The following is a 26,184-nucleotide window of genomic DNA, read 5'->3' on the forward strand; positions in this document are numbered from 1 at the left end:
CTTTTTAGCAAAGTGTCCATAGCTGAAATGGTTAGCTTTCCAAAGGGGCTTGGGAAAAAAAAAAAATCTCAGATGTTTTGGGGAATAGCAGCGGCATCGTTCCAGTCGTGGCATGGGTTTTACAGCCAAAGAACACAGACCCTACCCCTCAGACCCTTAAGGTCTGTGGTTGAAAAGTTCAGCTCTCTAAATGGATTTCCTACGGAGGATTGCAGATTCTTTTTTTTTTTTTTTTAAGATTTTATTTATTTGACAGACAGAGATCACAAGTAGGCAGAGAGGCAGGCAGAGAGAGAGGGGGGAAGCAGGTTCCCTGCTGAGCAGAGAACCTGATGCGGGGGCTCGATCCCAGGACCCTGGGATCATGACCTGAGCTGAAGGCAGAGGCCCACTGAGCCACCCAGTTGCCCTGCAGATTCCTTTTTTTTCTGTAATTTTATTTTATGCATTTTAAAAAGCTCCAAAAAATTTTTTTAAAGATTTTATTTATTTATTTGACAGAGAGAAATCACAAGTAGATGGAGAGGCAGGCAGAGAGAGAGAGAGGGAAGCAGGCTCCCCGCTGAGCAGAGAGCCCGATGTGGGACTCGATCCCAGGACCCTGAGATCATGACCTGAAAAAGCTCCAAATTTTTAATTTTGATTTTGTTTTTAGTTTCAGGAGTAGAATTTAATAATTCATCAGTGGTGTATAATACCCAGTGCTTGTTGCATCGAGTTCCCTCCTTAATGCCCATCACCCAGTAACCCCATTCCCCCCACCACCTCCCCTCCAACAGCCCTCAGTTTGTTTCCTAGAGTTAAGAGTGTCTTTGGATTTGCCTCCCTCTCTGTTTTTATAAAATCTTGCCATTTGCAACAGCGTGGATGGAACTAGAGGGTATTATGCCAAGCAGAATAAGTCAGAGAAAGACAAATACTGTACGATTTCACTCAGATGTGGAATTTAAGAATCAAAACAGATGAACACAGAGGAAGGCAAGGAAAAAAATAAGACAAAAAAAGGGAGGACCATGGGTTCTTAAGTTGGTCTGGGCAGTCTCTCCCCAGTGTTCTGGAAGTAGTTGTTACATGCTGGCTGCCTGCCGCTAAGCATCTGGATGCTTGACCAGCACTGAAAGGATCTGCTTCCCAGATGGCTCTGGGCATCACAGAGCTTTGAACAGGAGGCCTCAGTTCATCACTGGTTGTTGGAAAAGGCCTGAGTTCTTCACCACGTGGGCATCTCTACAGGACGACCTGAGGGCCTTGGGACATGGCGGCTAACTTCCCTCAGGGCAAGTGACCAGATGGGAGAGCACAAGCAGGAAGCCACAGGGCCTTCCGTGTCCCAGGCTCCGACATGACCATCACTTCCGCTTTCTTCTCTTAGGGGTCACTAATTTTTCGGGGATGGGGGGATTAGGCTCTACCCCTCACAAAAAGTACCAGAGAACCTGTGGATGGGTCTTCAAACCACTGTACCTACTAACAGCATGGGCAAATGATTCGGATGGAACGATCATGCCAACAGGCGACCTTCGTCGATGTGTTCTAACCATCCTACCAGCTAGAGGCTGTCCTCAAGGTCCCACTGGGTTGCCTAAAGTTTACCCAGGTGCCGATCGGCTGCTGCTATTTCAGTGGGGGCAAGGGGTACACAAGTGTCAAGGGGAGTGCTATCACCACTATGGATTGGCTGGTGTCAGACACTAAACTGCAGTGCATTTTCTGCAAAATCAGCAGGAAAAGTAAAGATGTCACTCTGTTGTCATTCTCTGAGTGTTGCATGGTAGGAAGGTTAGTACAAGTTTCAGGGCATCTGGAGGGTTGTAAAAACACCCTCTGTGGGCAGAGTCAGAAACTGAATGGTTGGTAGCCTACAAAGAATGATGATGAATGAGTTTTCTCTAGCTGAAGGGGGTTGGTAGGGCTGATAAGTCTGGTATAGAATATAAAGTTGATTGTGATAGTAACATTGTATTTTTCCAACAGGTGACGAGTGATCATCTTATAAGGTAAAGTCAGAGACTTAGAATATGTTTCCCTTTTCTAAATTTCTTTAAAGTTTATTTATTAGAGAGAGAGCATGAGCGAAAGGAGAGGGAGAAGCAGGGAGGGCTCAGTCCCAGGACTCTGGGGTCCGAAAGCAGACACTCGAAAGACTGAGCAATCCAGGTGTCCCAAGATACCTATTTCCGAGTAGATTTTGTGGGTCCAGACAAATTGTAACTGTTCCTCAGAACAGTCCTTAGCCTGAATATAAATATCCAAGGTTTAAAACCCAGCCTATTTTTATTCCAGCACGAGATGGAGAATGAAATACACCAACTCAGTATTTCAGCCTACCAGGATGAGGGTGTGTCATGGTAGGTCAGAAATTAAATTTGGTTTATTCTCACTTGGGAGATGTCCTGCATTCAGATGTGTTGCTCGGAGCTATGAAAACAAGCTAAGCCTGGCTTTGCCTTGGACCCCAGTGTCACAGTGTAACATGGTATCATGTAATACGGCCATGCAGGGCTTGCATATCCAACTTCTCGAATTGTTATTTCTGACTGACCTTTGGCTAATCAGTAGTTACTATGTGTCAGGCACTGTGTGTCTAAGCACTGGGGACACTACTGACCCGACCTGTTAGTGGACCAAATGGGCAAGGGGGAAAGTAATAGAAAATAAGGTTTAAAAAAAAAAAAAAAAAAAGGAGAGACTAGAAGGAATAAATTAACTCAGATGTGGAAGTTTGACATACGTAACACAGAATCACAGATACTACTGAAGCATGTCAAAGGAAAACTCTTCCTCCATCCTTCCATCCTGTAAAAGGGCTGTTTTAGGATCTGCCAAAATTAAAGGTCACTCCCATCTCTCTGGCAGATCTTGCTAGTTTTTTTTTTTTTTTTTTTTTAAACCGCCATGAAACTAACATCAAGACATCAAAAGGCAGAGTTAATCCGAAAGAATCTTGCTGTCCCTGTATGTGTCATGAGCTGCAACGCCAGGCTGTAGATATGGATATGATGTGTCCCGCTCTGGCCAGCTGCTAGGAGGGGGGGTCTTCAATGATCTGTCTAGTATAGGACTAAAGGTGACAAAGAGAGGATGTTCTCACCGGTTTTGTGTGTGTGTGTGTGGTTTTTGTTTTTGTTTTTTTCTTTTTGGTGCTTTTCTCCAGGCCAGAACTGTGGGCCTCTGGTGAAATCCTTATACAGTTTTCTTCCCCCATGATGGCACAAAAAGAAACTTTGTTTAACAGTAATCTTAAAATGCAAAAGTTAAGTACCAATAGGGGAGACTTCTCAAAGGGAATCCGGAAATGTTCCACCTCTTCATGATTTGTGAAAATATGTGTTCTTATAAGACCCTTTCCACTCCCAGACTCGTGCTATTACCTGATTCAAAGCAGAAGGCACTGGTTTTTAATCTTCTCTGCTTCTCCAGAGAAAGGGAAACATATTAGCGGACTGTCAGCTGTCAAATGTGGAAGATTTTCCAGAGTCCCTTTAGTAGAAACAAACCGTGAAAAGGGTATTTAAATGAGCTTTAGTGGAAAAATCGCGCGTTTATAAAATTAAAGGGTATACTTCTACAGAATAAGATCCTGTAAGGGTTTTCACTAAACTGGGAACAGGTGCTGATTTCCAGGTGGTGGGATTATTGAAGCTTGCTCCTCCTTAGTATCACGGGTGGACGGTGATTTGCCTTAATTGTCGTTAACATTTCACTGTTATTTTATCTCCATTGAGATTGTTATTATTGTTGTTGTTTTAAATAAATGGCAAGCGTGCAGGTGGCCCCCCAGCGGGACCACGGATCACCCAGGCAGCCTCCCGGCGCGGCGCCACTGCGGCGCAGGGACGTCTGGGGGGTGTAGTCCACAGGCTTCCTGCGCATGCGCTTTGGGCAGAGGAGCTCGCTGTGGGCGACATTGTTTGGGGCGCTGAGGTGAGTCTGGTCGCGACCGCGCCCCCTTCGGAGGCGTCGGGGGTGATGGGGGTGGTAGGGGTGTGTAGCTGTGACCCGGCAGTGTTGGCGGGTGGGAGGAGTTGGAAGCAGGGACTGTTGGCCAATGGAAGAATCCCCGAGGCGGGGCGGAGTGTTGAGGGGTTCGCCTGGCGTTCCCTGGGAAGAGGTGGGGAGAGGTGGAATGAGCTTGAGCTCGATTTGGGGGTCTGACTGCGGTAGCACCGGTGCAGGTTTCGGGGTAGGGGCTGTGCGTCCCCGCACTGGGGCTGGTGTCAGGCTTAGAATGCGCATCTCTGGCCCGGGGCGGGAACAGGAGGGCGTTGGCTCAGGTTTGCGGGGATAATGGTTTGGGCCAAGTGTCCCTGACTGCGGAGAGGGATCCGCTCAAGCAGTTCATCTCCGAGTATGGGGAACCACTTGGGTTGAACATTCCTGGCCTTGACTTGGGAGGCCATTCGGGCTCAGCAGCCCGAGGTTCTTGGGAGTCTTGGATTCTGAACGCTGTTTTTGGGATGGGGCAGTTCCGACTCTGGGGTGGGGTGGCATGTTTGTTCCCCCAGACTGGGTTCACTTCTTGGTAGGTGTTAAGCCAAAAAACACAACCAAGGGGGGGGGGGGGACAGGAAAAGGAAGGATTTTACTTGCAACGAATAAAGGAGAACACATTGCCGGGGAGGGGGGGGATATTTTCCAAAGCAGTGTCTCCTGGAATGACAAACTGGGGAAGTTTTAAGATTTTATTTATTTATTTGACAGACAGAGATCACAAGTAGGCAGAGAGGCAGAGAAAGGGGGGAGGCAGGCTCCCCGCTGAGCAGAGCGCCTGATGCAGGGCTCAGATCTCAGGACTCTGAGGTCATGACCTGAGCCAAAGGCAGAGGCTTTAACCTACTGACCCACCCAGGCACCAATTGGGAAGTTTTAAGATAATGGTGCATACATATTCATGGAGGGCCTTGTGCAATGAGGAATTCAGCCTGGAACTGGGGGGCATAAGTCATCTTAGGTGGCAGAGTTCAGATCTGATGGAAGTCCTGAGGGCTGGCAAGGATCAGCATCATCAATTCCCTGGCTTCAGTTGGTCTGTTATCTGGGTGCTCAAAGGGGTTTAGATCCAAAAAGAGAATTCAAGAACGTACTACTGCTCACTCTTCACGTTTGAATGAGTCCTGCAAGTTATTACAGTTGATTAATTGTCCCTGATAGGATCAGGCTATCTCCTGTCCTGATAGTGGCTACTTATTCTTCCATTCTTTTGTTCCCTTAAAATTATTAACTATTTAATTAATAACTCTATTTTGCAATTTCAACATATCCCAGGAAATTCTTCGAGGAAGGTGCTTTGGGCACATAGTGCCAGTCAGGCTTCAATCTCAAGATGGCTGGACCCAGAATGACTAAAACGACTTTTCTTAATGTCAAGAAGCTATGTCTCATCTTTCTCGGGGGACCTCTAACTTTTTCTCCTTACATCTTGACTTTTCTCCTCTCTCTAGTTAGAAATCCGAATACAGGGATGCCTGGGTGGCTCAGTTGGTTAAGCTGCTGTCTTCATGATCCCAGGGTCCTGGTATCGAGTCCCCCATCGGGCTCCTTGCTCGGCAGGGAACCTGCTTCTCTCGCTGCCTCTGCCCGCCTTTCTGCCTGTGTGTACTCGCTCTCTTTCTCTCTCTCTCTCTCCCTGGCAAATAAATAAAATCTTAAAAAAAAAAAAAAAGAAATCTGAATACAGTTTAAAGAGAACAGCCCCAAATTATTAACCCCATCCTCACCTATCACGCTGTGGGGCAGGGAATGCAAACTTTGAGGCGTGGAAGACAAAGAGCAAACGGCAGATTGTTCGATTGCTGTGAACAAATTAGAATTTTGAGAACTAACTCTACATTTGATAAAATTGGAGAATTGAGGTAATTATTTTAGGTGTAATATTAGCACCTTTAAAACTATTTCATACCTTTTAGAGCGACATGATGCAGTATTTCTGATTTAAACAATGTGATGAATGTGGTATCAGGGATATACTTCCAAATAATACTCGAGGACGTGGGGAGGGCTAAAGGTATAGTTGAATCAAGAGAGACCATGTGGTGAAAATTGATTAAGCTGCATGATTGATACCTGGGGGGCTCATTAGACTCTCCAGTCTACCTCTGAATGGGTGTGAAATTTTTTTTTAAGATTATATTTATTTGTTTGACAGAGATCACAAGTAGGCAGAGAGGCAGGCAGAGAGAGAGGAGGAAGCAGGCTCCCCACTGAGCAGAGAGCCCGATGTGAGGCTTGATCCCAGGACCCTGAGATCATGACCTTAGCTGAAGGCAGAGGCTTTAACCCACTGAGCCACCCAGGCGCCCTGGGTGTGAAATTTTTATGATAAAATATTTTCCAAACAGTTTTCCAATATGTTATGAATTCCCCCTCAATCTAGACCCCTGGGCCCTGGGAGTCACTGTGAGCTCCGTGACTGTGCTTAAGGTGTTTCAATAAAATTCTGAGGTTTTTCTTTTTCCTAAGGAAATTGATTCATAGGTGTTTTATGTCTTTTGTCTCCTGTGAACAGGATAATTTTATCTTCTAGCTCTGCACCTCAAACCTAATATTTCCAAAACTGAGCTCCTGCTCCTCCACAGAACCGGCCCCCGCCATCCCCATTTCTGTAAATGGCAACTCCATCCTTCCAGGCCCTGAGGTCAACACCTCCACTCCCTGCTTTCTTCCCCAGATGCAAGTGATCAGCAGATCCCATCGACTGTATCTTCAAAGAAATGCAGACCCCAGCAACTTCTCACTACCTCCACCTCTGCTTCCCTGACCCAAGGCCCATCATCCCTTGCCAGCGTTATCGGGAAAACCTCCTACCGGGCCTTCCTGCTCCCCCTCTTGCCACTGCTAGTCCCTCCTTAACAGCAGCCAGAGGAATCCTGCTGATACCTAAAGTGAGATCATGTCACTCTCCTGTTCGCGTTCCTCCCGCCGTTGCCATGTAATGAGAGCAACAGCCCAAGTCCTTGAAATGGCCTAGAAGACCGCATGCCATGTGGCCCACATTTCCTTTTATTTCATCTCACAGTGCTCCTTCCCTCGCTCACTCCACATCAGCCACATGCCATGCACGCTGCCGCCTCCGGGTCCTGGTGTTTGCTGTTGCCTCCGTCTAGAATGCTCTTTGTACCAATGCTTGTGTTGTTCACTCTCTTGCTTTGTTAGGTCTTTTCCTACAGATCACCCTGGTAAGTCTTCTCCTGAACACGCCATTTTACTCCCGATCTCCCTGCCACCCCCTGTTTTTTGTCTCCATAGCCCTTATCACTGCTCTGTCTTCAGTGTCCAGATCACAGCCTGGCAGACTGTAGGCACTTAATAAGTATGTGTTGAATGAGAAAATGCCATCCTTGTTCTCCCTGAGCTTCTAGCAAAGGTGGAAGAGAGTTATGCAGCCACAGTGTAGTGTAGTGCTTCACCAAGAGGAGAAATGCCAGCCACGGTAGCTACCTGCCATGGTCTGAGTGTTTGTATCCCCTGAAATTCATACGTGGAAATGCTAAGGACCAATGGGGTGGTATTAAGAGGTAGGGCTTTGGAAGGTGATCATGGCATGAGGGCAGAGCCCTCATGAACGAGATCAGTGCCCTTATAAAGGAAGCTCTAGAAAGCTCCCCTACTCATTCAGCCCTGTGGGGATGAAGCAGGAAGTCTGTAATCCAGAAGATGGCCCTCCCTGCATGGTGCTGGCACCCTTATCATGAGCTCCCAGCCTCCAGAACTGTGAGAAATAAATTTCTGGGGGCACCTGGGTGGCTCACTGGGTTAAAGCCTCTGCCTTCAGCTCAGGTCATGACCCCAGGGTCCTGGGATCAAGTTTCCCTCTCTCTCTCTCTTCCTGCCTCACTGCCTACTTGCAATCTCTGTCAAATAAATAAAATCTTTAAAAAAAAAAAAAAGAAATTTCTGTTGTTTGTAAGCACCCAGTCTGTGCAGCTTAGAAGGTTGCAGACAGTACCTAATATAGTGGGGGTTATCAAGGAGGGCTTCCTGAGGAAGTGACTCCCAAACCCAGACTTGCAGGATGATAATAATAGCCACACAGTGTTCAGGCTCTTTGAGATTCTCTAGGGTATGGCCCCTGGTGATGTTCCCAGCATTATCTCAGCCACCTGGCCCTGCGAGTCTGCGTCCTGGCCTTTGATGGGACCCCAGCATTCTGCACTCGTGTTTTTTTCACCCGCAAGGCCACCCTTGCTCATTAGCCTTTTCCTTCTGAAAGGGTCCGTAGACAAAAGGACGAGACTGATACAAAGCGAAGGTCAAGCAAAGCTTTATTTCATGCCAAGCATTGAGAATCAAACTGACCGGCCAGGGCCGTCTCTTGCAAAGAGGCAACCCTTCCCAGTCTCACAGACTAACTTTTATAGAGCAAAGGCCATGTGGTTGAGCCTGGCCACACACAGGTGGCCAACTGAATTACAATTCACCCTATAGTAGTTATTTGAACTAGCCTATCACTCTGGTCAGAATTGGCGCCCAAAAGGCAGGGCCCACATTTTTGGGTGGTTAGGGAGGATCTTTCCTGATTGGATGTCTCCACCTGGCCGAACACGTCCTTGGCGGGTAGGGAGGTAATACGTGTGCTTTCCCTTAGTTGGACGTTTCCACCTGGCTGGACATGTCCTTGTATCTGGACTCCATTATCTCTGCCCAGCCTGACATGTCCTGGTATCTGTGCTCCATTATTGGGGGCTATTTGGCCGTATTTCACCAGTTCTGTTTCTAAGCACTTTCCTCTAGGGGGAAGGGGCAAGTTCAATCTAAGTTTACTGCATAAACAACAAAATGGCCTGCTCTGGCTAAGTAGGCCCTTACACTTCCATGTCAGTTTGGCAAGTGCCTGCTGTTTCCTCAGGCCTCAGCTACAGCTCAATTATCTCTCCAAAACCCCTGACAGCTTGGGCCCCTTCTGGGCTTCTGGGGTGGGCCGGCTTCCTGTTCCCTGGGTCTTTGTTCGGTCTTGTGGAATATGTGTTGCAGAACTTCTCGCATTCCTGTGAATTTATTTGCTCAACTCTCTCCCCCTAGTTTTTCTACCTTGAGATCAGGGACTGAATTTTACTTTGACACCTGGAGCACTTAGTGGGCAGTCCAGTCCACGAGGGTGGACACGTATTGACTGGTCATTGTATGCCACATGCTGCCTTGAGCACTTCCCATGTGATGACTTACCGAGTTCCCACATGACACTGAGAAATAGGTTCTCTCAATATTCTGTCTTTACACGGGAAGGAACTGAGGCACCAGGAGATAGTTTGCCCAAGGGCATATAGTCAACCCAGCAGTGTGGCTTCAGAGTCTTTTTTTTTTTTTTTTAAGATTTGATTTACTTGAGAGAGAGAGTAAGAGACAGAGAGAGAAAGCACACAGGACGGGGAGAGGGGCAGAGGGAGAAGCAGATTCCCCCGCTGAGCAGGGAGCCTGACAAGGAGCTCTATCATAGGACCTCAGGATTATGACCTGAGCCAAAGGCAGATGCTTAGCTGATGGAGCCACCCAGGTGCCCCCCCCCCGCCCCTGCTTTTTTTTTTTTTTTTTTTTTTTTAACAGCCAGGGTCTGCTACCTTTTCCCAGAGTTAGCACTGAATGCATGGGTCACCTATGGGCAGTTTTCCTTGCACTTTTGATATCATGATCTGATCTTTTCAGTCTGAGAATTAAGTCTGGCAAAGGCCGAGACTTGTCCATTCATTGGTTTATTTGGCACCTATTACATGCTAAACTTGCCACATGTTTGTGAACAGTGTAATTTCCGTTCTTCAGGAGCATACATTACAGGAGAGAAAGCAAAAAGTAACCAGAAAAAGGGTCGTACAATATGAAAAGTTATAGTGGATGTGAGTGCAGGATCCTGTGGTCTGACCAAAGAAGAATGACCCTCATGGACAGGGGACTTGGGAAGGTCACTAGAAAAGCCCTTTCATCGTCCTAATCTTTGTGGTCACTTGGAGTGGCCAGTGATAGGTTTTGTCACATTCACGCAGCCATGTCTCAGTAGTCTTTGAGTTTCTTTCTTTGTTTTTTGAAGATTTATTTATTTGAGAAAGCATGCGGGGGTTGGGAGGGGCAGAGGGAGAGGGAGAGTAGGTTCCCCACTGAGTGTGGAGCCCCATATGGGGCTTGATCCCAGGACCCTGAGATCATGGTCTGAGCTGGACCAAGAGTTGGACACTTAACTGACCATGCCACTTGGACGCCCCTTAGATTTTTTTTAGGATTTCCTTATTTGTTTTTTTTTTAAGATTTTATTTATTTATTTGACAGAGAGATCACAAGTAGGCAGAGAGGTAGGCAGAGAGGCAGGCAGAGAGAGAGAAGGGAGGAATCAGGCTCCCTACTGAGCAGAGAGCCTGATGTGGAGCTCGATCTCAGGACCCTGAGATCATGACCTGAGCCGAAGGCAGAGGCTTAACCCGCTGAGCCACCCAGGTGCCCCAAGATTTCTTTATTTGAAAGGGGGAGCAGAAGGAGTGAATCTTCAAGCAGACTGTGCACTTAGTGAGGGGTCTGGTGTGGGGTTCAGTCCCATGAACCATGAGATCAGAACCTGAGCTGAAACCACGAGTCAGATGCTCAACTGACTGAGCCCCCCAGGAGCCCCTGGTCTCAGGTTTCTGGACGGGCTTTCTGAGGGTACGACTGCCGTGCCCATTTGTGCAGGTTGGGTTCTGCACAAGGCGACCACACTGAGGCTGTGCCATTCACACAGAAGACTCACACACAGTTTTTCAGCAAGGAGCAGTAAAAGTGCTTTCTCTGTTCTGACATCCAACAAATGGGAGAAAAACATCTTGAAGAAGGGATGCATTTTTTAATCAGTCTAAAGGCGCATTGGCAGGGGCTAGAGACAGCCCTGCCTGCAGTCCAGCCTCTGGCCCTTAGGGCTAAAGTTAGACCTCCTAGAGTCCTTCGGCTCAGATACTCACGGATCACAGATATGTGACTTTGTCATCAGTTCATGACATTTAGTCTCTCACACACATGGAAAAAATGGCCTTTATCCTGTTCCCCAGACAATTACACTTGATTGCTAGGTATATCCAGAAGAGTTCAGGTTAGTCTCTCTCCTCGGTCCTGAATGCTCTAGAAATTCTGAGAAAAAGAGCCAGGAATCTGGAAGCAGGACTTTGGGGAGAACTTGGGGCTTGTATTTCTGATTGTGTTTCCAGGCAGTTGCAGTTCCAAATTCAACTTCCGCTTTCCTGTTGGGTCCCCTTCCCCTCAAGAGGTCACTGTGGGCACCTGCTCTCTGTCCTGCCGCAGGGGCTCCCATCCCAGTGATGGCTGGGTTGAGTGAGCGAGAGGAGCATCTGTGGGAGAGAGCTGTGTGCTCCTGGGCAGGTGTGGGGGAAACAAGGGTCTCGGGGCATCACGTGCCACTTTCTCTCGGTTACCCACCTCCAGATCGACTTCACCTTTCCACCCTGCCATCCACGCTGAGAGCCTGCCACTGCCCTCTGGCCTGGTTATCCTTGGCCAGTGGGAAGTCCCAATAGGAGAGTTTGAGAGAGACAGAGAGAGAGAGGGAGGAGAGTGAATTGAAATATCTGGTCTCCCCAATTCTCTCTGTAGGCTGCCTGCCCTTCTCAACAAAAAGCTACAGTTCCCATCAGGGATCTTTTGCACACTCTGTTCCAGGTCCAGGAATCTCCCTCCTGTTACCCACTTCAGGCCCAGATGTATTAATGGCACCTGCCTGTCACTCCTCGGCATGGTGCCTTCTCCCCCATGCCTTCCTTATGCCCAGCTATACCCCTGTAAGTAGTCTGTTGATTAACTGCCCCCCTCAAATTTGAATGTGCCATCTGGTTCCTTCCCAGGCCCCAACTTCATAAAGGCAAATAGGGCTTGAAACCAGACATCTGGGAAACCAAACTCCCTCCCACATGTGTGTGGATGCATGTGTGCACGTAAGTCAAGCTGACGCATCGTTGGCTCTTAGGAGAGAACCGGTTCTGGAAGCAGAGAGCCTGATGTGCTGTGTCTATGGACGTGCACCTAGTATGTCAGGGCTGTTTATGCTTTCTCTGTTCTGACAGAAGCAGTATATTATAATAATTTCCAGCAAATAGAAGAAAAACATCTTGAAGAAGGGATGCATTTCATGGTGTAGGTATATTGTGAAGTATTTGTAAAAGTGACAGAGCCCCAGAGGATGGAATGGGGGCTGGAGGGAGATCATTCTAGAAGATGAGAGTTAATATCTGAGCTAACGCTGGGATGTCTGGGTGGCTCAGTTGGTTAAGCAGCTGCCTTCGGCTCAGGTCATGTTCCCAGCGTCCTGGGATCGAGTCCCACATTGGGCTCCTTGTTCAGCGGGGAGCCTGCTTCTCCCTCTGCCTCTGCCTGCCATTCTGTCTGCCTGTGCTCACTCTCTCCCCCCCTCTCTCTCTGATAAATAAATAAATAAAAAGATTTTTAAAAAATTAAAAAAAAAAAAAAGATCTGAGCTAACGGAAAGTTCTTCAGAGCAAGTCTCGCACAAGAAAGTGGACACAGAGGGAGGTCTGCTGTCCTTCTGAGATCCCTGTCCAATTCAGGAATTCTGGAGCCTCTTTTCCAGAGTAATTAGGATATGGGTGACGCCAACACATTCACAGATCTACGAACAAGAAAAAGTGTGGCAATTTGGACCCAAAGGCTTGGGGAGAGAGATAGGAGTTCTACAAGAATCCAGGTGGAGTGGGGGCAGGGGAACAAGGCTTGAGGAGGTGGGAGGGAGTCTGTTGGGAATGAGAGAGATAAAGCGATCTCGGGAGAGAAGAATGTGTGAGAAAATTGTACAGACAAGGAGAAACCAGGATTCACCCACAGTTTGTCAAACCCATGCTCTCGTGGATTCTTTCTTTGCAGCTCTGCTTTCTCAGGATCCTGCTCCTTCCAAGAGGAAGACAGTATGATTAAATTCCAGGTAAGCTGAGGTTTCCTTTCTCTCTCTTAAAGGCCAGTGTCACTTCTAAGGAGCTGGACACCTCGATTCTCTGAAGGGAGGTCACCCATTTCTGAGGGACGGCTCCATGTTGGGCTCTTTTCCTTGCTCGTAACCGCTGTGGGAGACTGGTGGTGCCACTCCCTTTGCAGACATAACAAAACAGGCTCTCAGATGTCCAGATGTCCAGGTGAAGTTCACACACAAGTGCCAGTCCATGAGCTGCTTATCACTGAGAGAGCAATAAAGCAATCCAGAGTAAGGGTTCAGAAACTCTTTTTCAAAAAGATTTATTTATTTATTTATTTGAGAGAGAGAGTGGGAGGGGGGGTGGAGGGGGGACAAAAGGAGAGGGAGGGGGAGAAGCAGACTCCCCACCGAGCATGGATCCATCAGGGTTGGATCCCACAACGCTGAGATCATGACCTGAGCCAAAACCAAGAGTTGGTCACTTAACCAACTGAGCCATCCAGGTGCCCTGCATTCAGAAAGCCTTGTAGCAATGAAGTATTGTCACAACCTCTGAGTGCATGGTTGGGGTTGGTAAGTACAAGACCACACTTGGAGTGGCACTGGGTCCAGTCCACAGCAGTAGCAAGATATGAGTGTGGATGTATCCATTAGGGTTCAACCAGTGAAATGGAAACAGTACGAGATATATATTAAGATTTGTAAGAAGTTTATTTTCTGTGACTGTGGGGACTGGGCAAATTGGAAATCCCAGGGCAGGTTGGAATTCTTAGACATAGACTGATGCTACTGTCTACAGGTAGAATTTCTTCTCTTAGGGAAGCCACAGCTCTGGGCTTGAAGCCCTACAACTGATTATACAAGGCTCACCCAGATTATTTAAAGTAGTTTCCCTCCAAGTCATCTGATTATGGACTTCAATCACATCTATAAAATATCTTCACAGCAACACCTAGATTAATGTTTGCTTCAACAACAGGACTATAGTCTAGCCAAGTTGATGCCTCAAAAGGCCATTAGAGGTTAGAACAAGGATGTTTTTAAATCATGAAAAATATTTTAATTATGAAATTACTCAAAAAGAGAAAATAGTACTGTGAATCTCTGTGTGTAGTCCCCATAGTGCAAGTTTCAATATCTTGCCACATCTGCTTAATCTATCGTTTCCATTTCCTTTTTTCTTTCCCAAAGCATTTTATTTTATTTTAGGGTTTATTTATTTATTTATTTGAGAGAGAGGGAGAGAGGGGCTTAAGCAGACTCCACACTGGGCACGGAGTTCAATCCAGGGCTTGATCTCATGACGCTGAGATCACAACCTGAGCTGAAACCAAGAGTTGGATGTCCCAAAGCATTTTAAAAGAATACCCTGGATAACATGTTATTTCATTTTGTATTGGCTTTGTTTTGAGTTCATTACTCATTTCTGTCTTGCCCGGGTCCACACTGAGTCCCATTAAGCGCATTTTCCATCTTACGTTACTGCCAATGACTGTTTTACCAAATGTTTCACACTGTATCACCCAGGGTCTACCATATTTTCCAGTCTCTGATAACAGTTTCCCCAAGTGTTGCCACTGGGTCCCCAGATACCGCTGGAGGTATTTCTTTGGTAGTGCTCTGTTTATGGTGGCATCTTTGTACTGGTTAGCACAGACGTGATGGGTGTGGGGAGAGGGCCAAGGAAGCAAGCGGAACCTGCCAGACCTCTGAAGGCCCAGGCTCAGAACGGGAAGAAGTCACAGGGCCAAATCCAAGGTCAAGGAGCAAGGAAGTACGCACTGATCCTTGTGGAAGTGGGGAGTGTGGAAGTGGGGAGCATGCTATTTGCTGAATAGCAGTCTAATTTACCAGTGTCTATTTCTACCGAAAATACAAAAGAAATGGCTGAGATGATCAGTAATTCTTGGGCATCATCTAATACCTCAGCAATAATCAGTTCTCCCTGATTATCTCAAAAATGCCTCTTTTTGGTGTCATTCAGTGGGTTCCTGTAGCTACAATGTCTCCTTTAAGTGGGAGCACTAAGTGCTTGAGCAAATTTAGGTTCCAGCTTTTACAAGAGGCCTTCATAGATGGTGCTGCGAGCTGAGAAAATGATTTTAAAATCTTTGATTATATCTGTGTTGGTTTATACATCTGGTTTATGAGTACTTTGGGACTGTCCTTGTACCTGCATTGTGTGACAGTCTCTGCAGGGGACCCCAGCGAGGGGCCCACCCAATGGCAAAGGGTGGTGGAAAATGGGTTTTTCGGTTTTTTTCAGACAGTTGAGGCCAAGAAGGGAATAGGGGGTTAGGCTGGGCGAGCCTGCATTCCTAACCCCTTCTCCCTAGTGTCTGTCCCATGTCCGCTGTTTGGGTATCTGTACTTCCTGGCCCACTTGCTCCAACTCTATTTTGTCACCTCCCAACAGGGAAAGCAGTGCTGCTAAGATATATCAGGGGGTCTAGGAACAAAGGAAACTTATTTTCACAGCTCTGGAGACTAGGAAGTCCAAGATCAATGTGGCAGACATGGTGTTTGGTGAGGGCCTACTTTGGATTAATAGGCGGTCATCTTCTTGCTGTGTCCTCACATGGCAGAAGGGGTGAGCTCTATGAGAAGCCTTTTCTGAGGGCCCTAATCCGGTTCATGAGGCTCCACTCTCATGACCTGATCATCTCCTAAAAGCCCCACGTTTTAATACTATCCCCTTGAGGGGTAAGATGTCGACATATGAATTTTGGGGGGACACAAGCATGAAGTGCCATAATGCCCCCCCTAGTTTTTGTTTTCAGTAATTGTCAGGTGTGATTTTTAAAAAAGATTTTAATCTACTTATTTGACAGTGAGAGACACAGCAAGAGAGGGAACACAAGCAGGGGGAGTGGGAGAGGAAGAAGCAGGCTTCCTGCTGAGTAGGGAGCCCGATGCGGGCTTGATCCCAGGACCCCAAGACCATGACCTGAGCTGAAAGCAGACGCTTAACAACTGAGTCACCCAGGTGCCCCAATTGTCAGGTTTAGGAATAAATTCTTTGTGAAATACGTGGTAACTTCTCACAGCTGTGGTTGGAAGCATTTTTGAGCTGCATAAGAAGCTCATAAGCATCACAATTATTCTTCCTTAAATACTTCTGTATGTATCTACTAAGAATAAGGGTGTTTTCCTACATTCCCACATTACTGCCATCACACTCAAGTCATTTCTTTTTTTATTCAAGTAAAATTAACAAACAGTGTTAGAGTTTCAAGGGTACAATGTAATGATTCAACAATCCCATGTGTTTTTCGGTGCTCATGGCGATAAGTGTGCTCGTAATCCCCTCTATCTGCTTCCCCCACGTCCCCACCCACCTCCCCTCTGGCAACCACCAGTTGGTTCTCTGTATTTAAGAGTTTGGTTTGTTGTTTGTCTCTTTGTTTTCCTTTAATCTTTTTTTTTTTCCTTAAATTCCACATGTGAGTGAAAACAACATGGTATTTGTCTTTCTCTGAGTGCCTTATTTCAGTTAACATTATACCATCTAGGTCCCTCCAGATGGCAAGATGTCATTCCTTTTTATGGCTGAAGAATATTCCATTCATTGTATATGTATACCGCATCTTCTTTATCCATTCATCTATATCGATAGGCACTTGCATTGCTTCCACATCTTGCGTATTGTAAATAATGTTACAGTGATCATATGGGTGCATATATCTTTCTGAATTAGTGCTTTCATTTCCTTTGGGTAAATACCAGGCATAAAAACAAACTCAGAATGGATTAAAGACCTAAATGTGAGACCTGAAATCCATTAAATTCCTAGAAGAAAATGTAGGCAGTTATTTCTTTGACATTAGCAGTAGAAATATTTTTCTGGATATGTCTCCTCTGGGAAGGAAAATGAAAAGCAAAATTAAACTCTTGGGGCAACAGCAAAATAAAACGTTTTTGCACAGAGAAGGAAGCCAGAAACAAAACAAAGACAGTTTACTGGATGGGAGAAGATATTTATAAATGCTCTCTCTGATAAGGGTTAATATCCAAAATATGTAAAGAACTTACACAACTCAACACCAAAAAATGCCAAATAATCCAATTTAAAAAGGAGTAGAGTACACAAATAGACATTTTTACAAAGAAGACATGCAGATGGACAACAGACGCATGAAAAAGATGCTCAACATCACTCATCATCAGGGAAATGCAAATCAGAACCACAATGAGAGGGTGCCTGGGTGGCTCAGTGGGTTAAAGCCTCTGCCTTCAACTCGGGTCATGATCCCAGGATCCTGGAATCGAGCCCCGCATTGGGCTCTCTGCTCAGTGGGGAGTCTGCTTCTCCCTCTGCCCTTCTACCTCTTACCCCACTTGTGCTCTCTCTTGTTCTCTCTCTCTCAAGTAAATAAATAAAATCTTTAAAAAAAAAACACACACACACAATGAAATATCACTTACTCCTGTCAGAACGAATAAAATAAAAACACAAGAAATAACAAGTGTTGGCCAGTGCGTGGAATAAAAAGAATCTTTGTGCACTGTTGTTGGGAATGAAAATTGGTGCAGCTGCTATGGAAGACAGTATGGAGGTGCCTCAGAAAATTAAAAACTAAATTACCATATGAGCCAGTAATTCTACTATTGATCCTACTGTTTTTTAATACTCAGTTGATACTCAGATGGTCCTGAGTGTCCCAATAATTTACTTTTTACTTAAAAAAAATCTGGCAGCCCATGCTTTTAGTTGCTTTGTCTGCTTAGTCCAATAGAAGTAGATTAATCTGCGTGACAGAGAAAATAAAATATCAAGTCTTGATGTATGATAGGGAATGAACACCCAGACACTACTAGGTCAGTGTATCAGCACGAACTTTTTGGAGGGCAGTTTGGACAATGTCAAAGTGTAAAATATGCATAACCCAAGTAACTCAGTAGTCTCTGGTCTGGGAGTTTATTTTATAGAAATGCTTTTACAAGCACTCAGAGACAGATGTTCCTGGATGTTTACTGGGACATTCTTTGTGCAACTGTGGATGGTTAACGGGGACACAGGCAAGGAGGAGAAAAGAAGAAAAACTTGGCCTACCCAAAACTTTGAATTTCTTCTGTATTTCTCATTTCTTCTGCACTGGTAAGGGTCCGTGCAGGACACAAAAAGGACACTGGCTACTTGAACAGAAAGAACTTAATAGAATTGTTGACTAGGTATGGAGTCCTACCTAGTCCTACCTAGTCCTACCTAGGGGTAATTCAACGGGTAACTAAGGGCATAAAGAGAACTCTGCAATATCTTGAAAGCACCAGCTATGGGAAGTAACTGCTAGCCTGGCTGAGGGAACCAGAGGGAGAGACTGAATCATGGGAACTTGGAAGTTTAGAGGACGGGCCATGTGGAGCCAAAACGTCAAGAGGAGGTGCTGGCTGGCATCTCAGAGCTCAGCAAAGAAGCCTAGGGACCAGGGACCCAGACTTCTGGTATCACTAGGGAAAGGGACTGCTGCCACCAGCAGAGCGTAGCATTACAGAGAGGATACCAGAACAGGAGGCAAACAGGCCGGGCACGAGTCCCTTCTTTCTCCCCAAACCTTGCAGGCCCCTCTTGCGCCTCCTAGTGGCAGAGTCTCGCGCAGAGCCAGTGCTCAGATTCCGTGTGTTTGCAGAGTCCTGGCTCCCGCATTGCAAAGTGCGGTTTGAGCTGCAGAGTTTGGAGCAGAAGGACAGTCACCTAAGGACCCACAAAGCTTCCAGCTGTGCCCATCCACCAGTGCTCATCTGTGGATGGTCCATGTGGCGTGTGCTTGATGTTTTAGGAAACTGTGACGTTCAGGGACGTGGCTGTGGTCTTCACGGAGGAGGAGCTGGCACTGCTGGACCAGACCCAGATAAACCTGTACCAGGACGTGATGCTGGAGAACTTCAGGAACGTTGTCTCAGTGGGTGAGGACAATAAGCCTCTGTACCTAAGCCGCAAACCACGGGCCCTATTTCCTCAAATAATCAGCTGCAAACCAGGTAGAATATTCCAGTTGGAGCACAAAGAGAAACTTTGGCCACTGGTGCGAATACCTGAGAGACACACATGCCAAGGAGACCCCCGAAGTTAGTGAGTTTTAGCAGATGAATGTGAGCGAATGGTCCCCTGTGAGGTGTTGGCGAGGCAACCCTCACAGTTTGCACCCCGAGCCCCATGGGGTTGGTGGTACAGTTGGCGAGACCAGCCTGGCCTACTCTCATTTTAGGCTGTCATCTGCTCCATGTTTCACAAAGCAAGGTTCATAAAGTTCACACACTACCAAGGGCCTTGGTCCCTTGACTGCTTCTGCAGAAAAGCCAGTGTTTTGGACAAACTAGAGTTAAAGGAACTAAACCGGGATCTGGTGTATAGTGAGTGTGATACAAGTGTCAGCTGCGTTGCTTTCTTGTTGATAAATATCTAATTTTAATGTCACAGAGGTTCACGTACCTGCTCTATCTATTACCTTGGTTTAGTTTATGACATGGTTGCTATTCCTTCTTTTACAAAGGAAACAGCTGATGCACAGAGAAGTTAAATAACTTGCCCATGGTCACACAGCTTGTAAGAAGTAGGCTGCGAACCCTCCTAACCTGGCTGCAGACCCTGTGTTCTATTTTGTTTTGATTTTAGAGAGAGAGAAAGCATGTATGTGTACATGTGGGAGTGGAGGTGGGGGAAGGAGCAGAGAGAGAGGGAGAGAAACTTAAGCAGATTTCATGGTTCAGTGTGGAGCCCAAGGAGGAGATCGATCTCACAACCCTGAGATATGACCCAAACCTAAATCAAGAGTCAGACACTTAACCGTCCGAGCCACCCAGGTGCCCCCAGACCCTTTAATAACCATGTGAAACTAAGTACCACGATGTCTATAGGTTATAGACATATGGCTGGTCTGCAGGATTCAACACTGTCAGTGAGTCTGAAATCAAGTTACTGTATCATGATCAGCAGGGTGTTTTTTTTTTTAAGATTTTATTTATTTATTTGACAGAGAGGGAGAGATAGGCAGTATTTAGGCAGAGAGACAGGCGGGGGTAGGGGAAGCAGGCTCCCCAATGAGCAGAGAGCTTGATGTGGGGCTCCATCTCAGGACCCTGAGATCATGACCTGAGCCAAAGGCAGAGGCTTAACCCACTGAGCCACCCAGGTGCCCCATGATCAGCAGTTTTTTAAAAGTATGATAGATTAATGGACCAGAACACAAAAGAATTTATCAGAGTATGTTGCACATAGGAAGGTAAGTATCAGCTGGTAAAACTGCTTTAGTTAAAAATCGGTGTCTATTTGTGCCTACTGGGTCACGGTATGGGTGCTTTTCCTACTATGGATACTATCAAAACTACTGAAGAACTGCTCCTTTAGGCTTCTTGTGGAGAACTCCAACTCCCCCTTTCTCTGACACCACCTTATACACTAATGTCACATTCAATCAAATGACTCAGAAACTACCTTGAACGAGAAGCCGTGTCCAGATGCTCCTGACCATTGTGTTCCTGCCATTCTGAATCCCATTTTAGGGTGCAAAGGGTGGGACCACCCTCCTCTACCTCATCTCCATATGTTCTATGGCCCTTTGGCACAATCTTACTTCTGTGGAGCCAGGCCATTGACAGGTCCACATTTTCCATTCTCCTAATTGTGGCTGTTTGAGATTCTGCAGTTACCTAAAGAGGAGATGTTAAGGAAATGGATTTGCAGGATCTTAGAGCCTGCAACTCTCGATCTTGAGGTCATGAGCTCAAGCCCCACATTGGGAGTAGAAATTGCTTATTTTTTTTAAAAAAGGAAAAGATTACTGGATGGATTATAGGATCTTGGTGGACATCATCTCTTCGTGGAATCCAGAGAAGCTCAGAGAAAAGGATGTTTCTTTAAGCCTGCCTCAGAGGTGTACATCTGCCTCACCCACCAACCCCAGGACCTTATTTCATGATATTATCCCTATAGCAGTCCCCATGGCTGTTTAGGCTGACCACATACAGTTGGGCAGGTTGTGCAGAAACATACATGATAATTCCACCTCATGTGACAGTAAAGTGAGACAAGACTTGTTGCTTATTTCTGCAACTTTATATGGTATCTTGGAAAGTCTTTGTGATCCTTTGTGTCTGTCACCATGTCCAGCAATCCCATTGTTGTCTCCTATATACATATGCACACACCTTGAATCATATGAAAGTCTTCCCCATACCTTTTTTTTTTTTTTTTTTTTTTTTGCTTTGAGAGAGAATGTGTGCAAGTGGGAGGAGGGGCAGAGGGAGAAGTAGAGGGAGAATATGGGCCTTGATCTCACGACCCTGAAATCATGACCTGAGCCGAAGTCAGGAGTCAGTTGCTTAACCAACTGAGCCATCCAGGTACCCCTTCCCCATTCCTTTTGTAGAAAAATAATTAAAGATGTTTTATCAGCTGCTTTTATAGGAGGGAGGTGAATTTCTTTCTTTATAAATTGTTCCCAAAATTTCTTTTGATTTCTCTGCAACATCTGATTTTAATGGACAGCTCATGAATTAGAAGTACCATGATTCTGATGGTTTCCTTTATCAACAGGGGCCACCCCATCCTACTTCATTTCTCAAAGCCTCTGGAGGGATGACTTACTTGTTCTCTTAGCCAAATTCTCTTTCTCTTCATAGGAGACAGGATTAAAAACAACACTTCACATCTTCAGGGAAAAGCATTAAGTTATCTCTCTCAAGGAGTGCTCTACTGCTGGCAGATTTGGAAACAAAGGATCAGTGAATTAACTGTGAGTCAGGAGCATGTCATGAATCTTCAAGGAGATTGTCTGCAATCTTTAGATGTTTCCCTCTGTGAAGAGTGGGCGGGAGAGTCTCTTCAGGTTTCTGAACATGACAACTCTGTAATAAATACCATTAATTTAGAAAATCAAGATGGCGCAGCAGGGAAAGGCATGACACAGGCTCTTCCCCCAGAATCTTGGTGGGAAGCCAACATGATGACTGAGCCCCAGAATTCTCAAGGACAATATGAGGGAATTCATGTGGAAGAGAGACTGTATGGATGTGCTCACTGTGTTGATGACGTCAGTCAGACATCATGTGATCATGATGATTCCCAAGAATGTAAAGAGGAGGAACCTTGTAGATCCACTGACTGTGGGAATCCCTTGGCTATGAAATCAGCAGCCAAACAACATAACGCGGTCCCTGTTGTACCACGACCTATCAAATGTCATAACCATGGTGTGGGCTTCGTAGGTGGTGCGGACCCTCCTGTTCATCCCAGCACTCACATAGGTGAAAAGTCTTGTAGATGTGACCAGTGTGGAAAGGACTTTAGTCAGAGCTCAGATCTTACTGTTCATTCTAAAACTCGTTCAGATGACAAAGCTTATGAATGTCGAGAGTGGGCAGAGGGCAGCAAGCAGAACCCAGCCCTTCCCAGATATCAAAAGGGCCCCTCAGGAGACAAACCCTATAAATGTCTCGAATGTGGCAAGGTCTTCAGGCGCAACTCCTCTCTTCACAACCATCACCGGGTCCACACAGGAGAGATGCCCTACAGATGTGATGTGTGTGGGAAGGGGTTCGGATTTAGGTCACTTCTTTACATCCATCAGGGAGTACACACAGGGGAAAAGCCCTATAAATGTGAAGGGTGTGGGAAGGGCTTTGATCAGAGCTCCAATCTTCTTGTCCACCAGAGAGTCCACACTGGAGAGAAGCCCTACAAATGCAGTGAGTGCGGCAAATGCTTCAGTTCAAGCTCTGTTCTTCAAGTCCACCAGAGGCTGCACACAGGGGAGAAGCCTTTCAGGTGTGGCGAGTGTGGAAAGGGCTTCAGCCAAAGCACACACCTTCACATTCACCAGAGAGTCCACACGGGGGAGAAGCCCTATAAATGCAACGTGTGTGGAAAGGCTTTTGCATATAGTTCAGTTCTTCACACTCATGAGAGGGTTCACACGGGGGAAAAGCCTTACAGATGTGAAGTGTGTGGTAAAGGCTTCAGTTACAGCTCGTATTTTCACTTGCATCAAAGAGACCACACCAGAGAGAAACCATATAAATGTGTTGAGTGTGGTAAGGGCTTCAGTCGGAATTCAGACCTTCATGTGCATCTCAGAGTCCACACAGGAGAGAGGCCCTATAAGTGTAAAGGATGTGGTAAGGGCTTCAGTCGTAACTCTTATCTTCTGGCTCACCAGCGATCCCATGCCAGTGAGGTCCAATATACATGTCATGGGCACGGCAATGGCTTTAGTCATAGCTCAGACTTTCTTGCTCATCAAAAACTGCATGAGAGGACAGAAACGCTCTCAATGTAATTTTCAAAGGGGCCAATGAAGAAACCATGCAAGTCTGTGTATTTCTGGTGATAGAGGCTTACTCAGTCATCGGAGGGCTGGGGCAACAAAGGACAAGGACACTGCCACCCATGATGTCGCCCTGCCGCTCTGAAGCAAGGGGTTCTTTTTTTTTTTTTTTTTTTTAAAGATTTTATTTATTTATTTGTCAGAGAGAGAGAGAGAGAGCAAGAGTGAGCACAGGCAGAGTGGCAGGCAGAGTCAGAGGGAGAAGCAGGCTCCCTGCGGAGCAAGGAGCCCGATGTGGGACTCGATCCCAGGACGCTGGGATCATGACCTGAGCCGAAGGCAGCTGCTTAACCAACTGAGCCACCCAGGCGTCCCTGAAGCAAGGGGTTCTTAAGAGCATTCCAGGGAACTACGTGGATCTCAAAAGCTTCTACAGAACTCCCAGCAACTGTCGTATGCTGCAGTGGCAGAGCAGTGATAATTAATAGATGGACAGTTTGTGGCGATGACAATAGTTGGAGATCAATTTTCCTTGAGTGGATATGCCCAGGAAGGAAATTATAATTGAGATGGGTACCATGAGGACTTAAGGCCAGCCAAAATCTGTAGGCTTTTTTTTTTTTTTTTAAAGAGAGTACCCACTAGAAAGACTCAGAAGAGTGCTCAAAAATGAAACCCATGTTATCAGTGTGCTAAGTCCATTCTCAGGTTTTCAAATCCATTAGATTTTCTACACAGGGAGAAGCTCTGTAAAAGTGATACTTTATGGGCATGGCTTGTGTTCATCTCACTGGCTCCATTTCTTGGTCACACAGAGACTCCAATTCCCAGAAACCCTTGCAGTTAAGAGCTGGTCCACATGATAGAGTGCCAAGCCACAGAGTACATCTTGTGATGTACTAAGATGGCCTTAGAAACATCTTGTGATGTCCTCAGGCCATCTTTCCTGCCATGGTGACCTTGAAGGCTGGATTGGTAGAAGGTGGTTATGTGACCTGTGTTGGACTTTGTTTTTCTCAAGTAAGAAATAAACATTTGCTGTTTTATACTACTGTTATTTTGGCAATTTATTTGTTGCTAGTATTGCCCAGGCTATGCTGACTATGACAGAGGGATTTAACAGCAACATATTTCATGGTCATTGGAGTTCATATAAGAAAGCAACTTTATAATTGAGTTCAAAACTTTCAAGTTGCTAAGGCTGTATGTGTCAGTGCAGTTTTCTAAAATGTTGTGTCTAGGACTTCAGTGAGAATCTTCATTCATTGGTCTGTTCATAAAAAAGAAATGTTCCAGATAATGTTCATGTGCTAAAATTTTAGCAAAAGTACAATCTATAGACATAAAGAAATCCCATGCACTAGAGAAACTCTGTAAGGTGTAATAATGGGAAAAGTTTGTCAATAAGAAATTGATCCGACTAGGTATCCTGCAAATGGTCTTAATAAAGTGAATTAAGTAAAACTAATATTTACTGAAGTGACTAAACAGAAGACCAAGAGTGTTCATTGTCAGAAGCTGGCTTCTGACACCACCACTTCTCAACAATCTTGTTTAATAAAAATGGGGTTTTAGGAGGTACTCATTTGTCAAGTTTCTTCCATAATTGTGATTTAATTTGAGATTATAGATGGATTTGGGAGGAGGAGATATAGTCACAGTATCTTTTTTCATCTTCAATAATAATGTCTTTTTTAGTATCTTAGTTGATTTTTAAGTTTCTTCATTTGGATCATGTTTTCATTTTTTTTTTCTTTTTTTAATGCATGGTTACAGTTTATTACAATGGAAGATACAGATAAAATTCAGCAAAGGGAAAAGGCACATAGGGAGAAATATGGAGGAAGCCAGGCTCAAGCTTCTGGGCTCATGTGTTTCTCCTAGTTTTTCTTACATTATAATTTCCTATGAGTTATGGTTTATATATGGAACAGCCATTCAAAATAAAATAAAACGATCCTTAAATTGTTGCTCTCTTAGTGATCCAGATGAGCAACAGTGAAACATTAATTAAACCCAGTGTCAGGGAATGGAAAAACTAGAGGTTGGTGGGAAAAAATATAGGTACACCATTTCTGGAGAGGAATTTGTCTATAGTTATCAAAGGGTATAGTATGCATTATCTTTTAACTAATAATTCCATTTCTTGGAGTTTATCTTTACAGTATAATTGCACAATTGGTGAAAAATGCTTTCAGAAGGGAACATATTCCAAGGATATTTATAATACTAAAAATTGTAAACCTGAAGATACCTAAGAGATTGAATAAATTATGGTACTTCCATATAATAAAACAAAATGTCACCATTAAAAATGATGTAAGAATTTCCAATACAGTTTGGAGAAAAGAAAAATCTTTTACATTGTAAAAGATCATTACAGGATGACCCCTGACTGATACCCAACTTTTAAGATTTATTTATTTGTTTGTTTGACAGAGAGAGATCACAAGTAGACAGAGAGGCAGGGGTGGGGGAGCAGGCCCCCAGCTGAGCAGAGAGCCTGACTCGGGGCTTGATCCCAGGACCCCAAGATCATGACCTGGGGTGAAGGCAGAAGCTTAACCCACTGAGCCATCCAGGTGCCCCGTGTACTATTGAGAGAGCCTGGGAGCACAGAAAACAGTGCTAGCAGCTCATCAAAGGAATGCTACCAACCACTCTGCAGTTCATCTCACTAACCCTTTGCAGACCCTGTCAGAAAACCTGCCCATAAACTGCTGGGAACACCTCATCTGTGGACATCCTTTCCAGCTGGCCCGCAGACACTACCCCCCGCCCCTGCCCATGCTCTGCACACCTCACTCTGCTGGCTGACTGCCAGTATATGCTCCCCTGGGGTGAGTGTGAACCTTTGCAGATGGCTAGTGAGCACATGCAGAAAGCCATCTCAACCCTGTGAAAACAACCCTAGGGAGAACAAATGGGAGGCTCTCAGCATTTCACCTGGCTTTGTGGAATCAAGAGAAGGCATATATATCTTAAGAACTTTCCCCAAGAGAGAACAAAAGGTATGGAATGGGCACATCCATA

At 45.6% G+C, this 26,184-nt stretch overlaps 1 protein-coding gene across 1 annotated transcript; it reads left to right on the forward strand.

Moving 5' to 3' along the window:
- Positions 1-3,871: 3,871 nt before the first annotated feature.
- Positions 3,872-24,204, forward strand: ZNF285 (zinc finger protein 285; the record flags this gene model as incomplete). The annotated part of the gene is made up of 5 exons (XM_082711157.1): positions 3,872-3,924; positions 12,844-12,901; positions 18,667-18,793; positions 21,509-23,304; positions 23,536-24,204. The coding sequence occupies 4 exons, from the start codon at positions 3,872-3,874 to the stop codon at positions 23,161-23,163; spliced, it is 1,893 nt and encodes a 630-aa protein (XP_082567283.1). The 3' UTR covers positions 23,164-23,304; positions 23,536-24,204.
- Positions 24,205-26,184: the final 1,980 nt, after the last annotated feature.

This window comes from Mustela nivalis (assembly GCF_964662115.1).
Source record: "Mustela nivalis genome assembly, chromosome: 18".
NCBI lineage: Eukaryota > Metazoa > Chordata > Mammalia > Carnivora > Mustelidae > Mustela > Mustela nivalis.